Here is a 14,026-nt window from a genome sequence, read left to right as displayed (position 1 = left end):
ATGGTAGCCTCTGCTGTCGGTGTGTGAATGTGTGAATGTCAGGAACAAAAATTGTAAAGCGCTTTGGATAAAAGCGCTATATAAATGCACTATTTCCCATTTACTTGCATGTGTTATAGATAACATTCAGCCACTAGATGTTGCACTAGAGTACCAGCATGTAATTTATCCAATCAGGTGGTAAACGGTAAATGGTGCATTTATATAGTGCTTTTATCCAAAGCGCTTTACAATTTAGTTTCTCACATTCACCCATTCACTCACACATTCACACACTGATGGACGGAGGCAACCATGCAAGGTGCCAACCTGGGCCCTGTTTCTTGTACCTGGTTCAACTAAGTCGATCAAGATGTCATTATCCAGCTTCAGTTAACCCGATGTTTGAAGCCGGGATTTTCCTGTTCCACGAATGTGGATTCAGTCTCGTTAACTCAAGCCAGACTTGCGACTCAGGCTAAATGCGCGCGGCCGCTTTAGGTGAAAAGCCAGCACGTATCGATGGCAGAGATCCTGATTCTCTAACGGCATTGATTGATTAATTGATTTAAGACTTTATTGACAGATTGCAATACGGCTCAATCGCCTCGCCGACAAGTTAAATGCGTTATCTATAGGCTAATTTTAAGTCCCTCATTACCTCAATCAATCAGATTATATTTCTTTAAACTTGCCTGCTGGATTGAATAATCAAATGAGATCTTGCTAGCGAAAATAATTAGTTAACTGTTATACAGAATTACGATACGGCTCTCTTACCCATTGATTGATGTATAGTCAATCTTTAACTTATCTCCAATGTGGTCTAACGGGTTGTTCTTTTGACTTTCACACAGACGACCGGGGTTCGAGACCCTAGTCGTCTCCTTCTTTTTGCAATATAGGAATAATTCAATTTGGTGCACGTTGAGAGCTATATAAAGAATGACATCCTCAATGCATGTAGATTTATAATATTTTAACTTAAAACCAGGCTACTTTGGCGTATAATCATTAATATTATATTCAAAAAAATCATATTGGAAACACCGGGTTTTGAACCCCGGTCGCTGGGTTGGCAGGCTTGAGCACTACCGCTGCACCACTGTGCCAGATGGGATAAATTCATTGTTTATACATTAATGAACGAGAGACCCGTGTTTAGAATATCCTTTGTTTTGAATGAAGTTTATCTCTTTATCCTCATTCATTAATGTGACGTCAACGGCTCATTCAATTTCTCAAATCCGTCAAACAGCGCATCTCATCAGACATCTTAATCCCAGTTACAATTAAAATAACCACATAATGTGTACATCGCACGAGCGAGCGCCACCGTCGCCACGGTATATATAACGTGCATTATTTAGGACAAAGTGAATTTAGTATCAGCATTTTGGGTCTATTTTACATTTCAAAAGCCCCCTCTGGAAGAATGGAGCACAAAAACGTAATTCAGAATGGTATAATGCAGATCGTAGACTGTGGGAATAGTTTCAGGAAACGGGCTGTCACTTCTTTGCGGGGGCGTGGCGATGGTCAGGCTAACTTGAACTTAAACTCTGCTTTCGACCAGGCTCAAACTTTTGGATCTGTTGTCATGGTGATTTGGAAAATCCACGTACAGGGAACCGGAAAGTCCGGCTAACTCAGTTATCCAGTTAAAGTTATCCGGCTAACTCAGTTATCCAGGTACAAGAAACAGGGCCCTGCTCATCGGGAGAAGCTAGGGGTTAAGTGTCTTACTCAAGGACATTTCGACACACTGCCGGGAGTGGAAATCTAACCAAACCTTCCAATTACCAGACGACTGCTCTACCTCCTGAGCCACTGTCACATTCCATATGGGGAAGTAGGGAGGGGATACATGCACATGACATGTAAACAACAACATTCATTATGGACCCGCCAAAATGTTTTCAATTATAAATTCATTCATCAATGATGTTTTGGGGGGGGGGAAGCTATATTTTTTATTCTGCACCTTTCTAAAAGCTCTGTGGATGTATTATTTCAAAAAAAGATTACTCTACATACACATTTACCAGCACCTTAGATAAATGTTAATAGAACATTTTAAGAAGCTATTCGATTTTAAATATAGTGGAGTAAAATAATAAACAATAACAATGGGTTGCTTAATTCTGTACACTGTGGTTTCTCTCAATATCTTACAGGTACCTCGAGGGAAAAGCGGCAAATTAGCGAACAAAGAGAAAATCCCAACTGTGCCAAAGCAAGAGGTTCTGAAAACTTCTTCTTGGTTGTTGATTTCTTCCATACTGCCCAGGCCTATTTATAGTCTTCTTATCTTTTTATAATACATTACATATGCATTATGTGATTGTTTATACCGTATGTTCTCTTTTTCTTCAGGATAAGACAAGTGCTACTCTAAACAAGGTTTGTCTGACAATTTAAAATGTCCACAACTTCTGTAGCGGTATGTTTATTGTGACAAATATGTTTTCATCTTTGATAAAAGGGAAAATCCACCATAAAACAGAATGGGAGCATGCATATGTTCCCACAGCCCTATGTTCCCAAATTTCCTTTTTTCATAAATTTGTATCTGATTTGTATCCCCCTTTCTCTTAATTTGGTAGCCAATTACACCCAACCTATTATCCAATTGTCCTCTGGTAGTAGAGGGTTCATCCGGGAACATAGAGCTGTGGGACCATTGGGCTGTGGGAACATAGGGCCTCATTTTGAGAAGAATCTTAGAAATGTGGGAACATAGGTGGGAACATAGGGCCTAATTTTTTGAAGAATCTTAGAAATGTGGGAACATAGGGCTGTGAGAACATAGGGCCTAATTTTAAGAAAAATCTTATAAATGTGGGAACATAGGGCTGTGGGAACATAGGGCCTAATTTTTTGAGAAATCTTAGAAATGTGGGACCATAGGGCTGTGGGGCCATTGGGCTGTGGGAACATAGGGCTGACCCCAACAGAATGTACATTGCGTTATTCAGATGATCTTGGACAGTTACGTCAATATCTCTAAAACACAGACTACTCTCTGCTGAAGCAGGAAAAGGTAGGTAGTGTCCATTATTCACCGTTAGTGGAGCAGCTCCAGGATCTATCTGGATGACATCACTAGAGTCTTCTCTCCATCCTTCAGCTTGTTCATATTCACAAATTGAAACTGTCCCGTGTAATAGTACAGAAATAAGGTGAATTATATTTTTTCGGGTGATCTTTCCCTCTAACATGTCTTGGCATGTTTCTCTCTCTCCCCCCACTACCAGCTGGTTGACATGGTGGGGATAGGGTGCCCCCTGCTGGAGCCGTCCATACAGCACATTGGTGGCCAAGTTATTATGCCTGGGAACACTGCTTTAAAATCAATCCACCTGGCAGGTCAGCAACTACTGCATTAGCAAGACTTTAAACTCACAGACCTCAATTGAACCCTTCAGACAAACAGCCATAGAAGTCAGTGTTATACATTTTTGGACAGACCATAGAGCTGTAAAGTCAATGGTAATGTGATATACGTATCACCTGAAAGCACTCAACCTCTACTGTCATTTAGGGCTGCTCGATTAAATGGCAAAAGTCATAATAGCGATTATTTTGATTGATAGTGAAATCAGGATTGTTAAACACAAATAACATCACATGACGACGACTGAATTACCTTTCTTCTCGACCGAAGGAGGCCTTTCTGTCATCGGAGCGCACCGCTGTGAAGGAAGGGTGCGCTACATTTACAATACAAGACTAAATGAGAGCAACATGATATGTGGCACAATAACCGTTTTATCTGGATTGTCTGATATTCATGATCGCGGGATATTTCATAATTTAAATGTAAACTTGATTAATCACCCAACCCTACTGAATGTCTTACTGTCTTACTATGAATCTATGCAACACTCCAACTCACCATCCTCAGATGATTTTATTTGAAAGCACTGTTCATCTGAAAACTTAAAACAAGACTTGCCATATATGGTTCTTTATCTGAAGGCTTCATTGGGACACTGTAATACACTTTGTAAGCTACACAAAAATAAGCTATAACAAAGCATAATAATATACATTTTAGAAGCATTGTCCATAATAGTTTTGAGCATAATATTATACATTTTAGAAGCATCGTCCATAATAGTGTTGAGCATAATATTATACATTTTAGAAGCATTGTCCATAATAGTTTTGAGCATAATATTATACATTTTAGAAGCATTGTCCATAATAGTTTTGATCATAATATTATACATTTTAGAAGCATTGTCCATAATAGTTTTGAGCATAATATTATTCATTTTAGAAGCATTGTCCATAATAGTTTTGAGCATAATATTATACATTTTCGAAGCATCGTCCATCATAGACATGTTTATGTTGTGTTTGTTTCCTTTCTGAAGGAAATAGGATAACAGAGCAGTCACTGCCTCTGTTCCTGTCCGCACTGCAGACACAGCCAGAGGGAGGCCTTCTACGCCTCTGTCTCCAGGTGTGTTCTCATTCATGTTCATGTAGAACGTGGTTCTAAAACGTACCAAACCTTACCAACATTTGCCTGGTGGTTGGTAGTGTTAATTCTCCTCCCTGACTACTGTGAACACAATGTAGCTTTTCTTGCATTGTAACCGTTCATGTACATCCGATGTGTGTGTAGTTGTGTACATTATTATTATGTTATCAATGTATGAACACATTAACAAAGGGTGAAATCCAGCTTGGTCATCAACAATTTAATGTGCTTTTGTCAATGTCTCAGTAACACTAAATTTGATTTCCGTTCCACTTTTCCTCTCTTCGTCAGAAAAACTGCTTCCCTCAAGACTGTGAATCCTATATCAGCATACAGGAGCTTATGGCCCGCCGAGATCCACTAAAAAGAACTGCCGATCAGACAGAAGGAGAGGGACAGGCAGCATAATATTAGAGAAGTGATATTAATCCATAGCAATCTAATGACACAAAATGTTGTATACAACCCTCAAGACCCCCTGGAAACTATGAAACTGCTTGCCAACTGCATGATCCTCAGCCAATATGACTATGCAAGTACGTACTGGTATAGTGGTGTTACAGTGGAATGTAAACACAGGCTACAAACCAGCCAAAATAAGACCATACGATTGGTCCTAAATCTGCCACCTCGAACCCATATTGAGCCATGTCACTTCAATGAGGTGGGATGGCTCCCTGTGGAGCAGAGGGTCTCCTTTCTGAAACTGGGACATATGTATAAAATGTTAAATGGATCTGCCCCCAGATATTTATGCTCTCGTATTGTCCTGCGTGGCCAGGTCCACGGACGACAGTTACGGTCTGGACAGCTCTCAGTTTATGAGCCTAGAAAGGGTTCCTATTCACAGAATGGCTTTCTGTCTACAGCCTGCCGGCTGTGGAACTCTCTGCCCAGGGCCATCCAAAACTCCCCCACTATTGCTGTCTTCAAGAGGGGTGTGAAGCGACATCTGCAACAATAGGTTGCAGAGGGTGCTTGGCCACCACTCTTGAAGAACAGGAACATGACATGCTGTAATGAGGCTCTTAGAAAATTGTGTTGTCTATTTTATCTACTTGTTGTATCTATTTTATCTTAACTCTTTCTTTGTGATTTATTGTATTTTTCTTGGGACCATGTTGGAAACAAGTCGACAGACTTTCACATGTTATCCTTGTACCCCTTGTTTTTATACTATTGTATAAATTGTATGTACTAAATAAAAATCAAATCAAATCAAATCAAGACCCCTACGCTCTGCATCTTCTGGCCGCCTCAGACCTACTCCTATCCAAGCCCCGGGAGGGTCATCAAAGAGATGCCGCCTATTCTCATTTTTTTCCTATTCAGTTTTCAGAATTTGAATGTATGATTTTACCCTCTCATATAGCTGTTAACAATGCAACGCCATTTTCACCCCAGCAGCTATATATACTTTATTATTATTATTATTATTATTATTATTATTATTATTATTATTATTATTATTATTATTATTATTATTATTATTATTATTATTATTATTATTATTATTATTATTATTATTATTTTGTATTATTATTGTGTATGGATCTGCATAATGTTTGGTGATTAATTATATACGGGGTTATGTATAATACATACAATTAAATAAAAACAATGTCTCCATTGTTTACATTTACAGCAGAATGTGAAATGGGAACTTGTTGATTGATTGATTGATTGAAAAGTTTATTAACAGATTGCAGAATGGGTACAATACAGTACGGCTCAATACACACAATTGTTAAGGGGATGCAGACCAGAGAAAGACTTTCGTCTTGTTTACATCAGGGTCCCCCATTTTCAATTCATAATACATTTATGACATACACAACATACAGATATACAGATATATATCATGACATTTATGACATACAGGTATACAGTACTATTACATTTTTTTTTTTTTTTTTTATTGGTCTTTTTCCCCCTCCATTTTCCTCCGATTTTCTCCCATCCCAATGTTAGTCGTATGCCAATTCCCAGTCCCTTCCTGGTCGCTGCGCTTTACCCCCCACAGTCAGATCATTTTGGGAGAGTGGAGGCTACCACGTGCTTCCTCCGACACACGTCCAGCCAATCACTGCTTCTTTTCACCTGGCAGCGCGGATTCTCATTGAGAGGGCGTAGCGTGTGGGAGGACCACACTATCCCCCTCACGTCCAATCCGCGCTTAGCAGGCGCCCCGACCGAACTGTAGGAGTCGCTGTTTACAACGACCCGGACCCACCCCGCCAGCTTCTCCCACCCTCTGATACAGCCAATTGTATCAGTGCAGACGGCCAGCCAAGCTGGTGACAACCCCGGAGCTGTGAGCTGGATTCGAACAGGCGAACCAAGCTCACAGCTCCGGGGCTGGTGACGAACGCAATCTCCGCTCGACCACCTAACCGCCCGTAGTACTATTACATTTGTGACATACAAGATATACAGTACTGTTAAACAGAGATCCTAACAGAAAATATATACATACGATGGGGAGGAAACTACATTAGGAGGGGGTGGGTGGGTGGGAGGGGGGGTTTGGACATTTACGGTGGCCAGTTTAGAATTGCAGCCTCCTGTAGGTGCTCTTTGAGAGCGGTTTTGAAGGTGGGTAGGGATTCACATTATTTTACGGCTGTGGGTAGGGTGTTCCACATTGTTGTGGCATAATTGCGAAACGTGTTTAGTCCCTCGTTTGTGCCGAATCTGGGTTGAACATGATTTGTGGAACTCCCTCTGGTGTTGTGGTCGTGGTATTCACTGACCTTTGGGAAGTATTTCGACATGTACATGGGTACCTTAGTGGTATAGTGTATCTTGTAGACCAGGCCCATTGCAAGTTGCTGTACTCTGTCGTCTACTCTAAGCCATCCTAGTCCTAGGTTGTCAAAATGGGCAGGGGTGAGGTGGGTTTTAGGAGTAAGGTCAGGCAGTAGTCTGACCAGTTTTCTTTTTTTAGTGCCTTCGAGGTGCTTTGATACCATGAGGTGCAAGCATAGTCGTAGTACCCTTGAATGAGTGCTCCTGTTAGAGTCTTCAGGGTATTCTTGTTTACCAGAGAGGAGATCCCGTACAGGAATCTAGTTCGTTGGTTGACTTTTTTTTTATTACATTGGATGCCATTTTGTCACAGGAAAGATTTGCCTCTAGGATGGAACCCAGGTATGTAATTTAATCTTTCAATTTCAATTTTGTCTTTTTTTTGTTTTGATTGATTGATTGATTGATTGATTGATTGATTGATTGAAAAGTTTATTAACAGATTGCAGAATGGGTACAATACAGTACAGCTCAATACACACAATTGTTAAGGGGATGCAGACCAGAGAAAGACTTTCGTCTTGTTTACATCAGGGTCCCCCATTTTCAATTCATCAGGATATACGTTTGAAAGGCAGATGAAGAGTCATTGAGATTTCAATGTAGGGAAATACCTTTTGTGTCACAACAAGCTGGATATTTTAAATATTATTATTATTTGTATTGTTCATTTGACGATGTGATACATTATCATTACAGTAAAAAATATTTCGACCTTACCAATATGTCGTCCAAATTCTTTAAACTTCTCACTTCCTGTCCGTGCAAAACGCAAGTGACGATATCAGCCCCTCGCTTCCGGTAATGCCTCCTTTTCGGCAACGGCTATTTCCTCGCCAACATGCCAGTGAGTACACGAGCTAAATAAGTTAAAATTGTGCCTTTTATACGGGACTTTGAAAGCCCAAACAGTACTCTATCCGTACATAAGAATTTAGCGATGCGACTGTTTTATATTGTGGGTGTATCAGTTCAGTTATTTCCCCAGCATTTTCATCGGCAAATCTTCACACTAGCGCATTGGGACGCCTTGTGCTACAAGATGGCTGCGTACATATAGCAAACATGGAGACAGTTCACTCGAGAATAAAATGGGAAGCCGCATGCTAATACTTGGGATGTGCGACATTGACATCAGTCGTTTCTATTAACTAATTATTTACTGATTGAAATAGCAAAGTTTCGCACGTTTCCCAAATTAACCGTACTTTGTTTTGATTCGGAGCGAGCTCGTAGCGCTAACCGTCACCGAACCAAGAAATCTAGGCCATACGATTCTGAATGTTGCTACATTAAGATCAATGTTTTATCAAACGACAAATTCACACACAAAAAAATAATTTAATAGTATTTGATCGCAGTCATGTTAGTGAACTTGTATGACCATTTGGGAGCTAAAATGATGTGTCATCTCCAGTCTTTCCTGATCCACCAGATAAGCTGTCCATGGTGTTGTGCTCAAAATGGTAACTCATCGATTATGGTCTACTCTTTGATTGCAGCTCGCAAGAGACTTGCTGCACCCATCCCCTGAGGAGGAGAAGCGGTGTCACAAGAAAAAGCGTCTAGTCCAGAGTCCTAACTCCTATTTCATGGATGTTAAATGTCCAGGTAACTTGGCCCACATGAATGAATGAAAAACTTTATTTAACAGATTGCAGAAAGGGTACAGTACGGCTCAATACACACAATTGTTAAGGGGATGCAGACCAGAGAAAGACGTTTGTCTTGTTTACATCAGGGTCCCCCATTTTCAATTCTTAAGACATTTATGACATACAGGTATATAGTACTGTTACATTTGTGACATATATGATATGCAAATATATACAGTACTGTTACCCAGAGATCCTAACAGAAAATATATACATATGATGGGGAGGAGACTACATTGGGAGGGGGTGGGAATCAAATATAACGCTACCGATACTAACATTGTCTGGACTAAATGCCCAAGGCAATTGGCCATTCATCTGTTCATCTTCAACTGGCCACACCTTTTGATGTGTAACTGTTTGTTTTCTGTTCCATCTACACAGGATGCTACAAGATTACGACCGTGTTCAGCCATGCCCAGACGGTAGTGCTGTGTGTGGGCTGCTCCACAGTCCTCTGTCAGCCCACAGGAGGCAAAGCACGTCTCACAGAAGGTCAGTACAACCCAATATAAAATACTCTTGTTCTCCCTGCTCAATTCCATTTACCCAAACACAACACTTATCTCTTAACACATTGGATGCCACGCACGCTTTTTATCATTAGTTCATGCCGACCTTTGAGTGCCCCCGACGCAATATAGCGCCTGTTTGCTGTTTTTTTTTTATGTATTGGCGATTTGAATTCATATTTCATCAATCGAGCCTCGGGTTAGTGCTGCAGAGTCTCTCTGAGCTCAATTGTGAAGATACCGCCCCTATCGTCTCTCCCTGTGTAACTGCACCCCATTACTTAGACTGATGCAGGGGGAGTGGTCAGTTTCCTCATTTTACTTTTCCGTCAGGCCAACTGAATAGACCAAGTGATCGCCGGCCATCAGAAGAGCGTGGATTACAGTATCAACACTAATCAATAAGCGTGATCGATATTTGAAATGGCGATCAGGAATTGGAATAATCTTTTTGGATAACATCTGATCTCGGGTAAGGAATTTATTTGACCAGTCTTAGGATAATCAGACCTGTTTTCACGGAGATATAAGCTTTTGCCCTATGCGTGTGTGTGCGTGGTGATCGCTGATGAGGAAATGAGAGAATATATTTTTCAGCCCGCCTCTATAGCGTGCATAAGTACACATATACTATCGTTAATCTAGCGGTTATTTGAAAACTATTCATAAATAGGCCGAAAAATGGCAACGTTTTTGTGTATTCTAGAATTTTCCAGTAAATGCCGTTTATCACGGAATCTATATATTTTTCTTAAACGAGGGCTTTTCAAAATGCTATAAAACCAAAATGAACCGATTATTTAAAAAAAAAACAAGTCATTGATAAGCGACATGCAGATTAGACACATAGCCATAATTTAAGACGGAGAATATGCGTTCACAACACTATCATTGAAGTGGGTGCTGGCATTCAACAGGGTTTCCAATGTTAAATGGCTGGCACTCAAACTGCAGCCATATTTTCAGAAAATCTCTCTAAAAGTACACGCCCAAGTAAATGGAAGATTGCTCCACTTCTACAAGGTCAATTTGCATGTTCATTGTATCTAGGAACATCTATGGAAGTCAGGGAATGTATTTCCCAGTGTCAGAAATATTGTGTCTTTTACTATTAGGGATGCCCCGATCACGTTTTTTGCCACCGATACCGATCACCGATCGTCGTGATCCATATCGGCCGATACCGATCCGATACCGATTGTTTTTGATTAACACTTTGACTGCCGGGAGCCGTCTTTAGACGTCTTTGCTGGCCATGCTAAAGTTGCCGGGGGACGCTGTACGTCGTCTTTATATCAATATTTCAAAAATCTGCGATCGAATTCATAATGTCCCTCCGCTGGCCTGAGATACACCAGCAGGACCCACTGAGCTCTCTGGCGGTTCAGGAGCGCCATCTGGTGGCCGATCGCGCAACCGCTTAACAGGAAGCGCAGTAGAGGTTGTGCTAGATGTCCGTATTGCTTCCGGCCACTCGGGATAGGTTCCGGCACTCTAGCTCGTCACACTACATAGCGATCGATTGCCAATAACTCGATAAACAACATGATTTGGACGTATATACCATTATACAAGCTGGAGATGGACCGGGTAATAATATATCCCATAATGATAAAATTTCTACTCGACGATGATCGCCCAACGGCGCGCGGAGACTGGGGTGAGTTTCAGCGTGTAACGTTACCGTCTTCGATAATAACTGATATTATCAACATTTGACCCACATTAGATGATTGGTATAACGCTGCCCACGGAATTATAAACGCCCCCTCGCCCATCCGGTCAACATCAGATGACGTGTAGTAACTTCTAGAAGTACGTCTAGTTGGAATTTTTTATATCGCGCTGATTGCCATCAAACTGTATTTCATCATCAATATAATGCATTTGGGGCTATATATCACGTTCTGGAGAAAGCTGCAGAAAGAGATGAAAACATACTTATACATTAGACCATACTTTACTATGAATATGTGAATGAAAAAGTTTAACGTTGCTACACAATGAACAATACATATAGGACTTTGAATGGGCCCTAATAATGGCAATGTAGCAATAGAATTTAAAAAGTTATAGCCCTGCAAAGAAGGGGACTTTCTCCATAGACAAATAGCGCTGGCAATCTATGGTATATCATTAATTTAACCTTAGGCAACCAAAGTGTTAAAAAGAAATTAAAAATTATTTTATATAAAACGTTTTTTTTTATTTTTTTATAAAATATATATATTATATAATTAGACTTGTACTTGTATTATCTGCGACTGCGAGACATCGCCACCACGCAACAAGTCAAAATGCTCACTATCTGCAAACAGCTCCACTGTCTGTGTGTACTCTAGTAGCCCAGCTCAAAAGGATTCTCCGGCGCTGCAGCGGGACCCCATTGGTAACGTTAAGTGCTTTGGTCGTTTCACATTCAGCAAGCCCTCAGCTCGAATACGCATTAAATCAATGTTATAAGACATTGATATCAAGAGCTATCTGTAGCTACTGCTAGCCGGCTAGATGACGTTAAGACAGAACTTTAGTTCAAGGGACATTTCGTTTTGAACAGTAAACGAACGTCAGCTAACGCAAGCTAACTGAGGTATGAACATGAACTACTAGACTTTCTGGATCATTTGTTGATATCAGGAGCTATCGGTAGCTAGCCGGCTAAATACCGTTAGACAATGCCTACTAAACGTGAATAGTTGACTGGGTAATTTTGTTTAAACAGTAACGATAGCTAGGTAGCTAACGTTAGCGCAGGTCGAATGCAGTGCACTACAGACTCGAGCAGAGGAGCCGCACCTCTTTGTTTACAAACTCTACACGGGGGCGGGCGGGGCTAGGGAGGAGGAGCAGCGGCAGTTTGCAGGTCGTGTGTGTCTGAGACAGACAGCGAGTGAGAGCTTCGCTTGATCGGTTTCCGCTATCGGCGAATATGACTAATTATCGGAATTCACAGATTGCATATTTATACTGAGTATCGGCCGATAACGATCGGTGGCCGATCGATCGGGGCATCCCTATTTACTATGCTTGAGTAAATTGTAATGAAACAGGAATATACATTTTTATTTTCATCTTTGACGGTGAATAACACCATGCTAACATTGAGCTCGGAAGAATTTCTCTCACTGAGCTCATTCAGCACCTTCTTGAGATCAAGTGTACAAAAAAAATCGTAAGAAAATGAATAAAGGGAGATGGATTTACATTTTTATTTAGATGCAGTACTGCATTTTCCATCCGGACACATGCAATTTGAAATATTATTATTAAAAATACGGTCTGTATTGATCGATATATGACGAGGACAGCAGGGTCCCCAATTGGCTTAACAGGTTAAAGGAGCACGCCAACATTATGGGAAATGACAAGAAGATGGATACCAATTTCTTCTGTGCGTTCAGTAGAAAGCTATCCAGCTTCAAGCTAGCCAGCTTAGCTAGTGGTCCTTATCCGCTTCCATTAATTTGTGCTAGGCTAGCTTGGAGCCGGATAGCTTTCTACTGAACGCACAGAGGAAATTTGTATTTTCTTGTCTGACTCTGGAGAATACGGTAAGTGTGTTTCACATAATGTTGCTGTGTTCCTTTAAACAAATGGTCTTGGAAGACTGAGGGTCATACTTGTATTTTGGGGCAAGTCTCGGTTGAAGACACAATGCCAGTCTATCTTATTGGGCTACAGTAATAGCTTAGTAATGGAGAACTTTCTCATAACTATTTGTAGCAAGAGAAATGCCAAGTGAAAGATAACATTTAAAATATAATGTATTTTTTGCCTTTTTTAGGATATTCTCTACTGGAGAAAATTAATGATCTAAGTGAACATTGTTGAGTAAAAGTAACCGAACTGGATCAGTACTATATATGTTGGCGTATCCCAGACTCAAAAAACCATCGGCTGCACTGCTAAGTGACTGGACTGCCTCTTGTGGTTTTTCAATCTCATTCCAGTGCCAGATAAACCTCGGTTTGCAGAAGGGTTGGGCTAAACCAGTGGCTCCCCCCTTTCGAAGCCTGAGAACAACATTTTCATTGAGCGCATGGTAGTCTTTATTTTTTATTTTATTACAAAAAAAAAACTAAACTGGATTTTCCGTCTGTAAATAGTATCAGGGTTGTTGATTGAACGATACTCCATCACATGATGGGATACTCTCCGGTGTGGTGCCTAGTCCGTGTCGGTTAGAACAAAGGCAGTATGCAACGCTTGCAGTATTTCTCCTTGTCCTGTAATGTCTGCCCTTTGTTGCCAGTGGCTTGACTGTTGTCATTGTCTCCGTTTATCAGGGTGCTCATTCAGGAGGAAGCAGCACTAGCTCCACTCCATGATGGTGAACAGGAGAGGAGGGGTTGGACCGGTTGATATCAGCGTCTTCGGCTCCAACTTGGCGGCCAATGTTTCAACCAAGACCCAGTGGATTAATCTGGACCAAGACCTGATGACTGCCTGGGCTCCAGAGGGATTCACTTTGTTCAGCTGTAATTCCACCCTCCACCCCGGTCTCTCTTAATAAAATATTGTTTTGGCTAAAAAAAAAAATGGTGTTTGGACTTTTCATCTATATGTTTTATAGATGACAT

General features: G+C 40.8%; 2 protein-coding genes across 2 annotated transcripts in view; both read left to right on the top strand.

Moving 5' to 3' along the window:
- lrrc71 (leucine rich repeat containing 71) overlaps positions 1–4,489 on the top strand; it is a gene marked incomplete at both ends in the record, with an annotated part of 30,653 nt that extends 26,164 nt beyond the window's left edge. Inside the window, 2 exons of the mRNA XM_084311919.1 lie at positions 3,237–3,348; positions 4,362–4,489. Coding sequence (XP_084168045.1) covers positions 3,237–3,348; positions 4,362–4,489 — 240 coding nt within the window. The remainder of the gene's footprint in view (positions 1–3,236; positions 3,349–4,361) is intronic.
- A 3,602-nt stretch (positions 4,490–8,091) lies between these two features.
- Positions 8,092–13,985, top strand: rps27.1 (ribosomal protein S27 isoform 1). Its single transcript, XM_084313257.1, has 4 exons — positions 8,092–8,126; positions 8,782–8,890; positions 9,319–9,429; positions 13,733–13,985. Exons 1-4 carry the CDS (start codon positions 8,121–8,123, stop codon positions 13,759–13,761), a joined length of 255 nt encoding a protein of 84 aa, XP_084169383.1. The 5' UTR covers positions 8,092–8,120; the 3' UTR covers positions 13,762–13,985.
- The last annotated feature ends 41 nt before the right edge of the window (positions 13,986–14,026 follow it).

This window comes from Notolepis coatsorum (assembly GCF_963971535.1).
Source record: "Notolepis coatsorum genome assembly, chromosome: 4".
In the NCBI taxonomy this organism is placed as follows: domain Eukaryota; kingdom Metazoa; phylum Chordata; class Actinopteri; order Aulopiformes; family Paralepididae; genus Notolepis; species Notolepis coatsorum.
Note: the sequence above shows the minus strand (reverse complement) of the source record. Positions and strands in the feature narration are given on the sequence as shown.

Coding starts and splice junctions, on each gene's coding strand:
- rps27.1 (XM_084313257.1), top strand. Junction 8,891..9,318: donor CATGGATGTTAAATGTCCAG/GTAACTTGGCCC, acceptor CCATCTACACAG/GATGCTACAAGATTACGACC. Junction 9,430..13,732: donor CAAAGCACGTCTCACAGAAG/GTCAGTACAACC, acceptor TCCGTTTATCAG/GGTGCTCATTCAGGAGGAAG.